A 16,830-nucleotide genomic window follows, 5' to 3' on the forward strand; every position below is an offset into this window, starting at 1 on the left:
AAGCCTACCAGAAAACCAGAGAGGCGAACGGCCGCTCCGGGTCAGAGCCCCAAACATGCCACTTCTATGATGAGCTGCATGCCATTTTAGGGGGTTCAGCCACCACCACCAGCCCAGCCATGTTGTTTGACTCCTTCAATGGAGATGGAGGCAACACGGAAGCAGGTTTTGGGGACGAAGAAGATGATGATGATGAGGTTGTAGATAGCTCACAGCAAGCAAGCGGACAAACCGGTTTTCCCGACAGCCAGGAACTGTTTCTCACCCTGGACCTGGAGCCTGTACCCCCCGAACCCACCCAAGGCTGCTTCCTGGACCCGGCAGGCAGAGAAGGGACCTCTGTGAGTGTACCTTTTAAAATACTATACATGGTTTAAAAGCAAGCATGTGAAAGGATTACTTTGCCCTGGCATTCGCTGCTCTCCTGGATGTACTCCCAAAGCCTTTGCAAAAGGTTTCTAGGGAGGGCAGCCTTATTGCGTCCTCCATGGTAGGACACTTTACCACTCCAGGCCAGTAACACGTACTCGGGAATCATTGTACAACAAAGCATTGCAGTGTATGTTTGCTGGCTTTCAAACAACATCCGTTCTTTATCTCTCTGTGTTATCCTCAGGAGAGTGAGATATCATTCATGGTCACCTGGTTGAAATAGGGTGCTTTTCTTCAGGGGACACTCAGAGGAGCCCGTTCCTGCTGGGCTGTTTACCTGTGGCTGAACAGAAATGTTCCCCGCTGTTAGCCATGGGGAGGGTTGAGGGGGTAGCCACGCGGTAGGGGGAGGCAAAATGCGACCTTGTAATGAAAGCACATGTGCTATGTATGTAATGTTAACAGCAAGGTTTACCCTGAAAGAGTGTAGCCACTGTTTTATAAAATGTGTCTTTTTAAATACCGCTGTCCCTTTTTTTTTTCTCCACCAGCTGCATGTGTTTCAATGATCACAGGATCTTCTCCTTCCCAGAGGCTAGTGAAGCTTAGAAAGAAAAAAAAACGCACTCGAGATTAAATGTTCTCCGAGCTCATGCTGTCCTCCCACACTGACAGAGCACAGACGAATGCGTGGAGACAAATAATGTCAGAGTGCAGGAAAGCACAAAATGACCGGGAGGAGAGGTGGTGGGCTGAAAACAGGGCTGAAGCTCAAATGTGGCAGCAGCGTGATGAGAGGAGGCAGGATTCAATGCTGAGGCTGTGGAGGACCAAACCAGTATGCTCCAGTGTATGGTTGAGCTGCAGCAAAGGCAGCTGGAGCACAGACTGCCACTACAGCCCCTGTGTAACCAACCGCCCTCCTCCCCAAGTTCCATAGCCTCCACACCCAGACGCCCAAGAACGCGGTGAGGGGGCCACCGGCCAACCAGCCACTCCGCTACAGAGGATTGCCCAAAAAAAAGAAGGCTGGCATTCAATAAATTTTAAAGTTGTAAACTTTTAAAGTGCTGTGTGGCATTTTCCTTCCCTCCTCCACCACCCCTCCTGGGCTACCTTGGTAGTCATCCCCCTATTTGTGTGATGAATGAATAAAGAATGCATGAATGTGAAGCAACAATGACTTTATTGCCTCTGCAAGCAATGATTAAAGGGAGGAGGGGAGGGTGGTTAGCTTGCAGGGAAGTAGAGCGAACCAAGGGGCGGGGGGTTTCATCAAGGAGAAACAAAGAGAACTTTCACACCATAGCCTGGCCAGTCATGAAACTGGTTTTCAAAGCTTCTCTGATGCGTACCGCGCCCTCCTGTGCTCTTCTAACCGCCCTGGTGTCTGGCTGCGCATAACCAGCAGCCAGGCGATTTGCCTCAACCTCCCACCCTGACATAAACATCTCCCCCTTACTCTCACAGATATTGTGGAGCACACAGCAAGCAGTAATAACAGTGGGAATATTGGTTTCGCTGAGGTCTAAGCGAGTCAGTAAACTGCGCCAGTGCGCCTTTAAATGTCCAAATGCACATTCTACCACCATTCTGCACTTGCTCAGCCTGTAGTTGAACAGCTCCTGACTACTGTCCAGGCTGCCTGTGTACGGCTTCATGAGCCATGGCATTAAGGGGTAGGCTGGGTCCCCAAGGATACATATAGGCATTTCAACGTCCCCAACAGTTATTTTCTGGTCTGGGAATAAAGTCCCTTCCTGCAGCTTTTGAAACAGACCAGAGTTCCTGAAGATGCGAGCGTCATGTACCTTTCCCGGCCATCCCACATTGATGTTGGTGAAACGTCCCTTGTGATCCACCAGAGCTTGCAGCACTATTGAAAAGTACCCCTTGCGGTTTATGTACTCGCCGGCTTGGTGCTCCGGTGCCAAGATAGGGATATGGGTTCCGTCTATGGCCCCACCACAGTTAGGGAATCCCACTGCAGCAAAGCCATCCACTATGACCTGCACATTTCCCAGGGTCACTACCCTTGATATCAGCAGATCTTTGATTGCGTGGGCTACTTGCATCACAGCAGCCCCAACAGTAGATTTGCCCACTCCAAATTGATTCCCAACTGACCGGTAGCTGTCTGGCATTGCAAGCTTCCACAGGGCTATCGCCACTCGCTTCTCAACTGTGAGGGCTGCTCTCATCTTGGTATTTATGCGCTTCAGGGCAGGGGAAAGCAAGTCACAAAGTTCCATGAAAGTGCCCTTACGCATGCGAAAGTTTCGCAGCCACTGGGAATCGTCCCAGACCTGCAACACTTTGCGGTCCCACCAGTCTGTGCTTGTTTCCCGAGCCCAGAATCGGCGTTCCACAGCATGAACCTGCCCCATTAGCACCATGATGCATGCATTGGCTGGGCCCATGTTTTCAGAGAAATCTGTGTCCATGTCCTGATCACTCACGTGACCGCGCTGATGTCACCTCCTCGCCTGGAATCGCTTTGCCAGGTTCTGGTGCTGCATATACTGCCGGATAATGCGTGTGGTGTTTAATGTGCTCCTAATTGCCAAAGTGAGCTGAGCGGCCTCCATGCTTGCCTTGGTATGGCGTCCGCACAGAAAAAAGGCGCGGAACGATTGTCTACCGTTGTTCTGGCAGAGGGAGGGGCTACTGACGACATGGCTTACAGGGTCGGCTTCAGGGAGCTAAAATCAACAAAGGGGGTGGCTTTACATCAAGGAGTATTTCAGGCAGGACTTCACGGAGGGTTCCAATAAGAAATGGTGCATCTAAGTTATTGTTCTTATTGGAACAATGAGGTTAGTCTGGCCTCTGAATCATACATGGCTAGATTTACCTTGCTGCACCTTCTCTATGAGTGACTGCAGTGTGACCTAGAGGAATGAGTCCCCTAGACAGGGGAGGGGGGAAAGCAAATGAGTACAAAACAAATCTGGTCTATTTCTTGTTTTGATCCACTCCATCTATCTTTTACATCTTTGGCTGGCAGCAGATGGTGCAGAAGGACTGCAAGCCATCCACATCTCATGGCTGCTCGGCAGAAGACGGTGCAATACGACTGCTAGCCATCCTCATCTCTTGCCTGCCCGGCAGAAGATGGTGCAATATGACTGCTAGCCATCCCTATCTCTTGCCTGCCCGGCAGAAGATGGTACAGTACAACTGCTAGCAATCTGTATTGCCTGCCTGTTCACCATAAGATGGTTCAATAGGACTGACTGCAGGACTAAAGAGAATGACCTGGTCAAGTCACTCCAAATTTAGTCCCTGCGCCCATGTCTGTCCAGGCGCTCCCGGCCGACGCGGCCAGGAGCACCTCGGACATGACGATGACAGCGACCAGTCATATTGCACCGTCTGCTGCCAAAAGGCAATGGGTTGCTGCTACTGTGTAGCAATGCAGTACCATGTCTGCCAGCACCCAGGAGACATACTGTGACGGTTACCTGAGCGGGCTCCATGCTTGCCATGGTATGGCGTCTGCACAGGTAACTCAGGAAAAAAGGTGCGAAATGATTGTCTGCCCTTGCTTTCACGGAGGGAGGGAGGGAACGGGGGCCTGACGATATGTACCCAGAACCACCCACGACAATGTTTTAGCCCCATCAGGCATTGGGATCTCACCCAGAATTCCAATGGGCAGTGGAGACTGCGGGAACTGTGGGATAGCTACCCACAGTGCAACGCTCCAGAAGTCGACTCTAGCCTCGGTGCTGTGGAAGCACTCCGCCGAGTTAATGCACTTAATGCACTTAGAGCATTTTCTGTGGGGACACACACACTCGAATATATAAAACCGATTTCTAAAAAACCGACGTCTATAAATTCGACCTGATTTCGTAGTGTAGACATACCCTAATTCAATAATAATGTTAAAAATTGTTCAGTGCCACAATTACTGTACTGAACAATTTACTAACACTATCACAAAAGTAATTAATTTATTAGTAGTATCAGCATGAGCATCTAGTATTAGTAGCACCTGCAAAAGTTGTTTGAAAAGTCCCAATGACTACAAGATCAAGAACACTGATGATGTGAAACGACTACAGAATCTTACAAATTAGTGATGGGCAAACCTTAAAATATTTGATGTAACAGTGCAGTTTGGATAATGATGGTATCTAACCAACCAAGCCTATGGAAATGCTCCCTATCCCCCCACCCAACGCTCTTCCCATGTCTCATCTATGCATAACCACTTCCTTTCACTTTCCATCAAATCCAGTACAATACATTCATCTGCCTTCCTTTCCCCACTACTTTGCTAGTCTTGTCATACTGCTTTTGAGGGAAACTACTGCTCCCTTGTCAGCCCCTTCAGCCGAAGAAGGCCCTTAGACGGTGATGTGAGTTCACTGGGTTGGGATGAGGGACAGGATGCCATGAACCCTATAGGAATTCCTTCCTTCCAAGGAAGAAAGGTTTGAGGATACGGCATGGCTAGCGGATCTGCAACTACATGAAGGGAGGGAGGGGGGTTTCAAGCAGAGCAGAGGCTACTACAACCCCAAAACTGCAGCAGTAGCCATAAAGTGACTTCATTGTCATTTTGCATCCTGAGAGGGATTCTTTTCCCAAAACCCAGGGTCACTGTTTCCCCTGCACCAAGCCACTGTTCTCAGGTTAGGTGTGCAGTGGATGTGATTTACCTCTTCATGAAGCATTGCACGGCCCTTCCTCTCTTCTGGGCCAAAAATAATCTCTGTTTTCAACTCTCAGATCCCAGAACAGTGCAAGATTTGAAAGGAAGAATCAGTCTGAGTTCATTAAAAAGACTAGATATCTACTAGACCCTGCAAATTTCCATTTAAACTGAGGGCAAAGAAAAAAGGAAGAGCACGAGGCAAATTAATTTAAATTTGAGTGTTTATCGATCAACACTCAAACTCTCATCACAGAGATCAATCAAATTTTTTTAGTCAATTCTATATGAAGGATAAATCTGCAGCTCTCTGAAATCTAACAGAGTGCCTGTCCTGTAGCTTCTTCATTCTAAATCTTCTCTGTCTAGTGTCACAGCAACATTTTTACAAGTATCACAAGGTAAATTTCACTTTTTAAGTCTCCATGTAAAGTTTCAACAGATCAGTCTTGACAAAGGGTGAAAAACAATAGCCATTTTACATACCATAGTCGGTAATCTTACAGGATACCAAATACAGCTCTTTCAGGTTCTGTCCTTCTTTAGCAATGACCTCCACACATCTGGAATACACATAAAATAAGAGTCACACTTGCAAGAATTCATTTCATATTAAATCAATAAGGACTCATCCACAACGGTAACACAACAAGGTAATTCTGAACGCATTATACAAAACTTTCTTCTTTTTGTGACCTTCCCTAGAACTCTTTCAATAGAATTTATTATTACCACACCTTTTAAACTCAGATGCTAAAAAATGTATGAGTTCAATTAGACACATTTTTGACTACTAAGATTTCCATGTCCCAAAAAGAGAGGCCGAAGAAAGAGACAGAGCAAGGTAAGCTTAAAAGTATACATGGTCTGACTTGTGTGGACCCAAACTCAACAGCCTGGTGGGACTGTGACAACCCTTATAAAAAGACACACTAATGCAGTTTCAATATACAATATCACATAGAGGTTATTTGAAAAAAAATGTTACAGAAATGTTTTGATTTCTGTTGTAAAATTCAGTGCAACTATCAGATACAAGATCTGCTTCATGCAATGTTTAAGCTTTGAGAGATTTTGCAGACAAAAAACGTAAGCTACATTACAATAGCGACACAGAATATACCAGCCATTATAAATGTCAGGCTGAAATTCAGTTTTATGTTTTTACTGTGATTATTGCAGAGATCAGCATTCATCAGGTCATGAAATAGCATGTACCATTTGTGTTCCAATATGTTCTTACAGAAGGTCTAATTTATGAAAATGGGGTTTGAATTTCTACATTTCTGTTTGGTTTGTCACAACTATATAATTGAAGAGTTCTTTATCTGTGAATTCTCTCATTCTTTAACTTGTAAGTACAAAAAAAAGGGGGAAAATGAACTAAATATATTGTAAAATATGTGTTTATCCTTTATAATTTAATTATAACTGAATCTGGATTAATATCTCTTTATATGTTATGTTTACAACTGTATTATTTACACAGTATCAATTGTGTACCATATAATGTCTTTTTGTTCTGCTAATTTTAAAATGTATTCCTTGCTCATTAGACGAGCTGTGATAGCCTGCTGAGTGGGTAACTTTCTACACAGACATATTTTTAAAAGAGGATTTTTTGCAAGATAGATTGTAACAATTCCTTTAGAGCCAGAATGGGTCCTCTTTAATTTGCAGGTCATTGACCCAATAGACTGCTACAGCTCCCAAGTCAATCGAACTGCATTACTCAGGATAAAAATATTTGCTAACTTTAAAGCGAAAATATGTATGCTTGAATTCTTCATAATCTTTTGGGGAAAATACATTTATACCCTCAGGAACACACTCCACACAGCAGCAGCGGGAGCAGCAGTATATTCCCCAACCTGATTTTATTGTTGATGCTGACAATTTGATTTCTTAAATCAGAAAACAGCTGTTAGAATTTACAGTGATAACAGCATCACATACTTTCGGTGTTATCTGTCCCCTTCCCTCTCCTCAAATCCTGAACCAAAACCTACTTTTTTAAAAAACTTCCTGTGGAGGTCACTTTGACCTTGATTTCCCTCACCAAATTTATATCATCCATCAGGTCACATTTTTAATAATTTTTTAATTTTCCTTTCTAAAATTGGGTGAACTTAGTCTGTGGAAAGTTGTTAGAGTGGCAGTACTGAAGAGTGAAGTCCTCTTTTCAACCAGATAGCAGACACAGCAAATGTAGAAAGACTGAAAACTTTCTTACCATTGCATCTCAACCTTGACTTTAAGTAAAAATTCTAGGGGACAGAGGACAATACAGTCTCCATGTCCATTCCAGTCCTTCTCTTCTCTACTGACACTGCCAACAAGGGCGCCTATTAGCATCAACTGTGATGGTGATTTTCACTCTGGGAACTGGACTGAGACCAACTCTTTTCACATTATCGATTCCTTCAGTCTTCACGGCTGAGGATGTTAGGGAGATTTCCCAACCTGAGCCGTCTTTTGTAGGTGACAAATCTGAGGAATTATCACAGACTGAAGCATCACTAGAGGAGGTTTTGGAATTAATTGAGAAACTTAACAGTAACAAGTCACCGGGACCAGATGGCATTCACCCAAGAGTTCTGAAAGAACTTAAATATGAAATTGCGGCACTGTTAACTATGGTTTGTAACCTGTCCTTTAAATCAGCTACTGTACCCAATGACTGGAAGATAACTAATGTAACACCAATATTTAAAAAGGGCTCTAGAGGTGATCCTGGCAATTACAGACCAGTAAGTCTAACGTCAGTACCAGGCAAATTAGTTGAAACAATAGTAAAGAATAAAATTGTCAGACACATAGAAGAGCATAAATTGTTGGGCAAAAGTCAACATGGTTTCTGTAAAGGGAAATCATTCTTACTAATTTATTAGAGTTCTTTGAGGGGGTCAACAAACATGTGGACAAGGGGGACCCAGTGGATATAGTGTACTTAGATTTCCAGAAAGCCTTTGACAAGGTCCTTCACCAAAGGCTCTTATGTAAATTAAATTGTCATGGGATAAGAGGAAAGATCCTTTCATGGATCGAGAACTGGTTAAAGACAGGGAACAAAGGGTAGGAATAAATGGTAAATTTTCAGAATGGAGAGGGGTAATTAGTGGTGTTCCCCAAGGGTCAGTCCTAGGACCAATCCTATTCAACTTATTCGTAAATGATCTGGAGAAAGGGGTAAACAGTGAGGTGGCAAAGTTTGCAGATGATATTCAACTGCTCAAGATAGGTTTCAGAGTAACAGCCATGTTAGTCTGTATTCGCAAAAAGAAAAGGAGTACTTGTGGCACCTTAGAGACTAATCAATTTATTTGAGCATAAGCTTTCGTGAGCTACAGCTCACTTCATCGGATGCATACTGTGGAAAGTATAGAAGATCTTTTTATACACACAAAGCATGAAAAAATGGGTGTTTACCACTACAAAAGGTTTTCTCTCCCCCCACCCCACTCTCCTGCTGGTAATAGCTTATCTAAAGGGATCACTCTCCTTACAATGTGCATGATAATCAAGTTGGGCCATTTCCAGCACAAATAACAGAACGCCACTAGCCGTCACCTTCAGCCCCCAACTAAAACCCCTCCAACGCATTATTAAGGATCTACAACCTATCCTGAAGGATGACCCAACACTCTCACAAATCTTGGGAGACAGGCCAGTCCTTGCCTACAGACAGCCCCCCAACCAGAAGCAAATACTCACCAGCAACCACATACCACACAACAGAACCACTAACCCAGGAACCTATCCTTGCAACAAAGCCCCTTGCCAACTGTGCCCACATATCTATTCAGGGGACACCATCACAGGGCCTAATAACATCAGCCACACTATCAGAGGCTCGTTCACCTGCACATCCACCAATGTGATATATGCCATCATGTGCCAGCAATGCCCCTCTGCCATGTACATTGGTCAAACTGGACAGTCTCTACGTAAAAGAATAAATGGACACAAATCAGATGTCAAGAATTATAACATTCTTAAACCAGTCGGAGAACACTTCAATCTCTCTGGTCACGCGATTACAGACATGAAAGTTGAGATATTACAACAAAAAAACTTCAAAACCAGACTCCAGCGAGAGACTGTTGAATTGGAATTCATTTGCAAATTGGATACAATTAACTTAGGCTTGAATAGAGACTGGGAGTGGCTAAGTCATTATGCAAGGAAACATATTTCCCCTTGCTTTTTCCTACCCCCGACCGATGTTCTTGAAAAAACCCTGGATTTGTGCTGGAAATGGTCCACCTTGATTATCATACACATTGTAAGGAGAGTGATCACTTTAGATAAGCTATTACCAACAGGAGCGTGGGTTTGTGTGTGTGGGGGGGGGGGGGGGGGAGGGAACCTGGATTTGTGCTGGAAATGGCCCAACTTGATTATCATACACATTGTAAGGAGAGTGATCACTTTAGATAAGCTATTACCAGCAGGAGAGTGGGGTGGGGGGAGAGAAAACCTTTTGTAGTGGTAAACACCCATTTTTTCATGCTTTGTGTGTATAAAAAGATCTTCTATACTTTCCACAGTATGCATCCGATGAAGTGAGCTGTAGCTCACGAAAGCTTATGCTCAAATAAATTGGTTAGTCTCTAAGGTGCCACAAGTACTCCTTTTCTTTCTGCTCAAGATAGTTCAGACCAAAGCAGACTGTGAAGAACTTAAAAAAGATCTCACAAAACGAAGTGATTGGGCAACAAAATGGCAAATGAAATTTAATGTGGATAAATGTAAAGTAATGCACATTGGAAAAAATAACCCCAACTATACATACAATTTGATGGGGGCTAATTTAGCTACCACTAATCAGGCGAAAGCTCTTGGAGTCATCGTGTATAATTCTCTGAAGACGTCCACGCTGCGTGCAGTGGCAGTCAAAAAACCAAACTGGATGTGAGGAATCATTAAAAAATGGACAGAGAATAAGACAGAGAATATCTTATTGCCCTTATATAAATCCATGGTACGCCCGCATCTTGAATACTGCATACAGATGTAGTCCCCTCATCTCAAAAAAGATATACGGGCATTAGAAAAGGTTCAGAAAAGGGCAACTAAAATGATTAGGGGTTTGGAACAGGTCCCATATGAGGAGAGATTAAAGAGGCTAGGACTTTGCATCTTGGAAAAGAGGAGACTAAGGGGGGATATGCTAGAGGTATATAAAATCAAGAGTGGTGTGGAGAAAGTGAATAAAGAAAAGTTATTTACTTGTTCCCATAATATAAGAACTAGGGGTCACCAAATGAAACTAAAGGGCAGCAGCTTTAAAACAAATAAAAGGAATTCTTCTTCATACAGCGCACAGTCAACCTGTGGAACTCCTTGCCTGAGGAGGTTGTGAAGGCTAAGACTCTAACAGGGTTTAAAAGAGAACTGGATAAATTCATGGAGGTTAAGTCCATTAATGGCTATTAGCCAGGATGGGTAAGGAATGGTGTCCCTAGCCTCCGTTTGTCAGAGGGTGAAGATGGATGGCAGGAGAGAGATCACAAGATCATTACCTGTTAGGTTCACTCCCTCTGGGGCACCTGCATTGGCCACTGTTGGTCTGACCCAGTATGGCCATTCTTACGTTCTAGAACTATGCAGGTTCATCAGGTTACTTTTATACAAATCAGAAACTATCTAGACAGTTAAACCCTCTTATTATATAAAATTTATTAAATGCATTTACATTTTTGGAGGACCTCATTTTGGCAGAGGAATTTGTTGCCTTTGTGAGGTGGCACAAAGTGATTATTTTTAAGACAAAAAATGTAAGACTTTATTTCTGTATTGTATTCCATGATAATACTGTTTTACTACGCACATCCATAATCTGAATAAAAAGAAAATTATCCTCCTACAAAATGAGACTAGATACATTTTAACAAGAACTACTTGCAGTCTACCATACATCTGCAAATTAGATAAATTAAAAGCTGAACAGCCCTTTTAATTAACAGGAACATTTTGATATGTTGCCTATTAATATTTATGAGGTAAGTCATGAGGCACAGAACTGAAGTTCCAATCCTAATTTGAAAATGTTTCTTACATACATTACACACTTTGGGCCAACTTCTAATCTTGGAAAAAATTATTTATATTATTGTGTCTAATGAGATGTATTCTATAAGGTTTAGAATTTTTTATAATTATGTCAGTGTTTACCAAGAGAAGGTTAACTTAGCAAGCACACAGCATTATAATTAATCCTGAACATTACTAACTGAAGAGAGTCAAACCAAAGAAACAACCTAGTTTTTCATTTTGTCGTCAATTATGAAACATTGCAAAGACACCATGTTCAGGGCCAGGTGAAGGCAATCCATTGCCCTAAATGGCTTCCCCTACCCATGTCATGGCCCCACACCTCTTAGGAATGGCATTAGGAGAGGTTTCTGGGGTTCAGGAGCACCCAACTCTGGAGGCAATTTATGTTTCTGAGAACTGTTTTTCAGGTTTGCTGAAGACTGAGACAGATGCACTGCACTGATTTACACTCAGTTTATATTTTACAACTTTTCTCCATGAGCATAAATACAAGATTGCATTATTTTTAATGAAAGCTTAAATTTTAACATAATCACGTGAGTTCACTAACTAGGACCCAAGGGACTATTCTTTAATTTTCCCAAATTGTGCTATTCTAATTGTGAGAGTTGAACCCCCATTGCATGGCTTGTGGAATCCTCTACAGTTTTCAGAGCAACTACACAGAATTTTCAAAATTGAAAACACGGTTCAACTTTCTACAATCCGAGTAAATTTTTCACAATTTTCAGCTGATTGCACTACATTTGAATACATGAAACCCATTGTCAAAATGTGACCATTTTTCATTTTATGAAAACACTGAATCACCTGTGGCATCCAAATAAATGAATTGATCACATATTTCTTTGAAAGCATGCAATTTTTAATATAGCTAGAACAATGCTATAGAAATGCCTGTGTTCACCTTCAGCTGCCTCTATGCTCCACCATTTAATTCTCACTTTTAGTTCCCTTCTGTAGCTCACCCGCATGTAAATTAATTTGTAGGGATATCAAAAACACTTTAGATTGCCTCCCCCACATACTAATAAACTTATATAGGAAAGAACACATATTAAAACTATTTTTGTGAACATGTCCCTTACAATATGAAAGGGAGAGGGGAAAGTAGTTGTATATTCATTACCTTTATTAATCATTGTTAAAAATGAAATCAAAGAAAAAGGGTAAAAGCATCAAATGATATTAACCTTTTCTACAAAGCAAGGACCAAGTCATATTTAGTCTGTTTGCTATAATCCATCAAAAAATTACCCCAAATTGTAGCCATATCTGTCTTTTTAAGACATTAAGTTTATACTGTGGCTGATTTGCACCCATTTTCATAAAATGTTAGATTTTTAAAAAATTATTATTTTGAACAATTCATTATTTAATGTCAATTTACCTATAGAAAGAGCAAACGTTTTTGCAGAAAGAAAGTTGGAAATAGGAGTGTGTCTTAGAATAATGATAAAAATAAATTTTGCTTTTCCCAGACTATGAAAATACACTTACATGTACATATTCTTTTGAGTCCTTCAATTTTATAATCAAAACAATGAATTATTCCTAATCAAAGGGCTAAAGAAATTCAATTAGTAGAGCTTGTAGAATAAAAACAAGATACTCAGGAACTGAGCTCACTAAAAATATAATCTTCTGACTTGATTTGTGACTTTTCTAAAGGAGGAGAACTCTTTAGAACCATCTAACAAAGGAAAAATTCCAAAGAAGAGCGAACTATAAATAGTGTATTTTATGGGAGGGATGTAATTACTCATTCACTCAGTCTGAAGATGCCAAAGGAAAAGCCCTTGTGCCATCTTGCCAAGCCTTTTCCACATCCACCATAAGTTTTATGAAGACTACTCTCTGACAGACTGATATGCAGTTAGTTATCATCAAATTTGATAGTTGGTAGCCTAAACAAGCAAATGTACAAAGCCCAGGAAAAGGCAAATAGCACAAAATTATTTTACAGTACAAAACCAATTAAATAATATTTCACAGAGGAAGAACATAACTAACTTAAATATGAAGTGTTACAATACGAAATGTGTTATGAATTTGTAAGCAACCAGAATCTGTTCAGTACTGTGATGATGAATGGAGTTTCAAACTCCCATAGTTCAGTGGTGTTCTGAGGATGACAGGATCAAAACTGCCTCTTACACCTATTAGTTAAAAATGTCTTAATATTTCTGAAAAGCATGACAACTTGACAAAAAACAACTGCAACATTGTTAAAATCTCAGCTTCCTAGGTTAGAAGGACCACTGTTGACAAACCCTGGAGATAGTGTGCAACAGTGCACCTCCATATTGTACTGTTCCTTTCCTCAGCCCTTCTCAGTTCTACATACACAAGCAGGCAGAGTAATGAAATGTTAAAAAAAATCATTCCTTTAGAGCATCTGCAAGGGCAAGAGTCTTCAAAAACTGTTATCCTCCCAAGAACTGCGCTGACAAGTGGAGCAGAAAAAAGCATGATCTGGACACACACAGACCATACCAAAAATTGAGGCCTATTGGTTTTGACGGTACCCATATAAAAGTACACACAACTTGGTTAAACACTTTATGTTTTTCTTATTTTGCTCATAGTTTGTGCAAAATTTAATTAAAAGACTAAAAATAATGTTAAAAAATCACAAATTTAGAAAATGAACCATCGGCCATGACAAAATATTTTTTCTCTTTTCCGAGGCAACAAATCACTAAATCCTCTGACTTTAGTGAGTGGTAATGGTTAATAAATTAAACTGTGTAAGCTTCAAAACTATCAAAGGCATTCAAAGGGGTCTTGAAATATGAAAAATAATTGTCTATTCTACACTGATACCTAGTTTTTCTGTTTTTGGTCTACTTCTCAAAAGCTTGGAACATGGCATTAGTGACAATTGAAAGGAACTAATGAGGAAATATGACTACAGTACTTGCAACAAAAGTGTTCCTGGGAGACCTTGTTACCGTTTGTGATGCACTTCAGGCCCAAGAGAAGCTAATTGGAACCGCCATACACTGGTTAGGAGATCTCACTTAAAAGGACTGAGTTTCAATCACCGTAGAGGTGTGAAAAGAAATCATACCATTAGAGACACATTAATACATGACTTGATGAGATTCAAAAAACATCAGAATGTGCATGCCAAGTCACTTTTGCATTTGATTAGCACAGATATCTTTGTGAGCAGAAAACCAAATGCCTGCTATCTTTTAAAACATAAGCAAGAACAGCACTGTAGTACATTGAGAAGAGAAGCAGATTTTGGAATGAACATGGAGCTCTAATATACAAACTGGTGGAGACAGAACACTTTTGTGAAAGAGATGCATCAGGGTTCTCAGAAAGGATGGCTTTGAAAGTAAGACAGAGGTAGTAGAGAGGAAAGGCTGCAGATAGGATAAGCATAAAATGAATGGGAAAAGGGATTAAATCAGTACTCAGTATCAGTAAATCAGAATCATCTAAAAACTCATAAAGAGGCAAATAATGCAGTTGTAGCTCAGAAAAATCTCCCATCAAGGCAAAGGGATCGGATATAGGATACTAAGGAACCGATGAACTCCTAGGAAATTTGTACTCAGGTTCAGAGGAACAATGGGAGAAGTAACAAAATGAAAGTAGCGTTGTATTATCCAGCATCTATAAAAACTATAATAAAATCAAATGAATCTTTCCAAAACACCATGTAAACAAAATCTATGACTCTTTATTTAAAAATGAGTGTGTATATTTGGACACAGGACAGCCTGTTATTGCTTATTTTGTATTTAAGGTATGTATAAATTTGTCCCTTTCTATATATTTGTTTGTGAATGCTCTATACCAATGAGAAACTGGCTTTTCACTTCTCTTTTCACTATCATAAGACACAATTAAATAATCTGCTGAATTAAATTTCAGTAGAAAATATATGCTTGTAAATTACTTTTCAGTTGAGCATTAGAGATGTTCTATAGCAACAGACATTAATTGCAAGCAAGAGAAAGCAGACTAAGACTTGCAATTAAAAGCATTAAATAGTGTGTGCAAAGCACGTTTTGAGCAGACTATGGTGTAGTCAGGGACTGATCTGCAAAATGTCACCACTTCCACGAGTTAACAACAATTATCGTAGGGCAGTCATTAAATTCTCACTAGCAAAGTTGTATTCTCTAGAAAGCCAATGTCATTAGAAAATCATTTTTACCAAGAAGCTTTGCTACTTAAAACAGCAGAAATTAATAAATGTTTTGTCATGCTAGAAGACACAAAAAGTGGACAGATATTTATTTTCAAATTTCTAGTAGTTTTTAAAATTAAATGTCTTTAGAATTTTTGCTACCCTAATGGTGTGGAACACTAGCAATTGATTTGTATTAATTTGGGGGACTGAAAAACAGAAAAGAAGGGGAGAATCAGCTAATTGTCTCATTCTCCTTGCAGGCCTACACATTAATAGTACTGGAGGTGGCTTTTGATGCACCAGGCTCCTCACTTGACTTACAACAGATTTACAGAATAACAGCAACTGTGGAAAATAATAAAGATTTAGGACTTGTTTGGACGAACCTTGAGGGAAAAGTCCACTACGAGGAATGCTAGAGACTGCAAGACAATTAAATGTTACATTTTATCCATTTTCTATAAGCTTTTGAAACGTGGATGACAGATGAAGAGAGGCCATCAACCTTTTTAATAGCAAGAACTTTGAGTGTAACATCTTAAATTCATAGGGCCAATATCTCCACTGAATAAACAAGAGCAATCAATTCCACTGACTACAACAGAGTTGGAAAATTTTTGCCAGCAGTGATTTTTGCCTATATTGAACAAATAAATAATGCCTTCCTTTTTAAACATTTTAGTTGTGCTATTGTATATTATTAGGTTAAACGACAAAGAAGCAACATGAGGCTAGGTTGGAGCTAGCCCTGTATGGACATACAGAAGAGGGAAGAGAGGAAGAGTGCATATGGGCCTCTCTTTCTACCCAGGGTACGTGATAGCCAACATCTCAGTCCTTACATTCCCAAAGTACGAGCATCAGGAGCATCCGATGAAGTGAGCTGTAGCTCACAAAAGCTTATGCTCAAATAAATTGGCTAGTCTCTAAGGTGCCACAAGTACTCCTTTTCTTTTTGCGAATACAGACTAACACGGCTGTTACTCTGAAACCAAGCATCAGGAGAGTCTCTAGAGTCACCAGTGCTAGAATTACCAAAGGGGCCAGAGTGGGACAGGGCATGGCCTGGCTCTTCATTCTACGCCAACCTGCAAAGCTCAGCCACTGTAGATAGAATGCACATTGCACACTTGGCTGCCCCTTAATCATTCATCAAGGTATTACGTCTCCATGAATGCTAGATGGCCTCATTGTCCTCTCACACTGATGTAAACCAAGAAGTAAATAAGAGTATGCTAGTGTAATGGTGTAAGCGACATGGAAATCAGGCCCTCAGGAACTGCTGCCAGGATGGTGCACTTCCCCACGCACATTCACAGACTATGTTTCAAAAAACACAATAAAACACTTAATTATTATGCCCTCTAAATGATTTTAAAAAGGAAAACAGGTTATTTTGCTCAAAGAGCCCCTCCTCCACCACGTCCCCTCCACTTTTTCTGTATGCCTGTTAATAACTGATTTAAACAAGATCTCCTTTTAAGTACAAGATTGCTCTTTAGTAACTCAGATTTATGTTACTTAAGGTCAGAACTAAGTGCTCTTTACTGCTTTCTTGAGAAACCTGCATATGACTTGCATT

General features: G+C 40.8%; 1 protein-coding gene across 6 annotated transcripts in view; it reads right to left on the minus strand.

Moving 5' to 3' along the window:
- FBXL17 (F-box and leucine rich repeat protein 17) overlaps positions 1 to 16,830 on the minus strand; it is a 490,032-nt gene that overhangs the window by 153,495 nt on the left and 319,707 nt on the right. For 5 of the 6 annotated variants that reach the window (XM_077817277.1, XM_077817276.1, XM_077817278.1 and 2 more), the window contains exon 7: positions 5,522 to 5,598. In XM_077817277.1, the coding sequence (XP_077673403.1) occupies positions 5,522 to 5,598 (77 nt within the window). Of the gene's footprint in view, positions 1 to 3,043; positions 3,075 to 5,521; positions 5,599 to 16,830 lie in introns of those variants that run through there. The other variant, XM_077817284.1, reaches the window with a different exon arrangement.

Source organism: Eretmochelys imbricata, chromosome 5 (genome assembly GCF_965152235.1).
Source record: "Eretmochelys imbricata isolate rEreImb1 chromosome 5, rEreImb1.hap1, whole genome shotgun sequence".
Lineage (NCBI taxonomy): Eukaryota > Metazoa > Chordata > Testudines > Cheloniidae > Eretmochelys > Eretmochelys imbricata.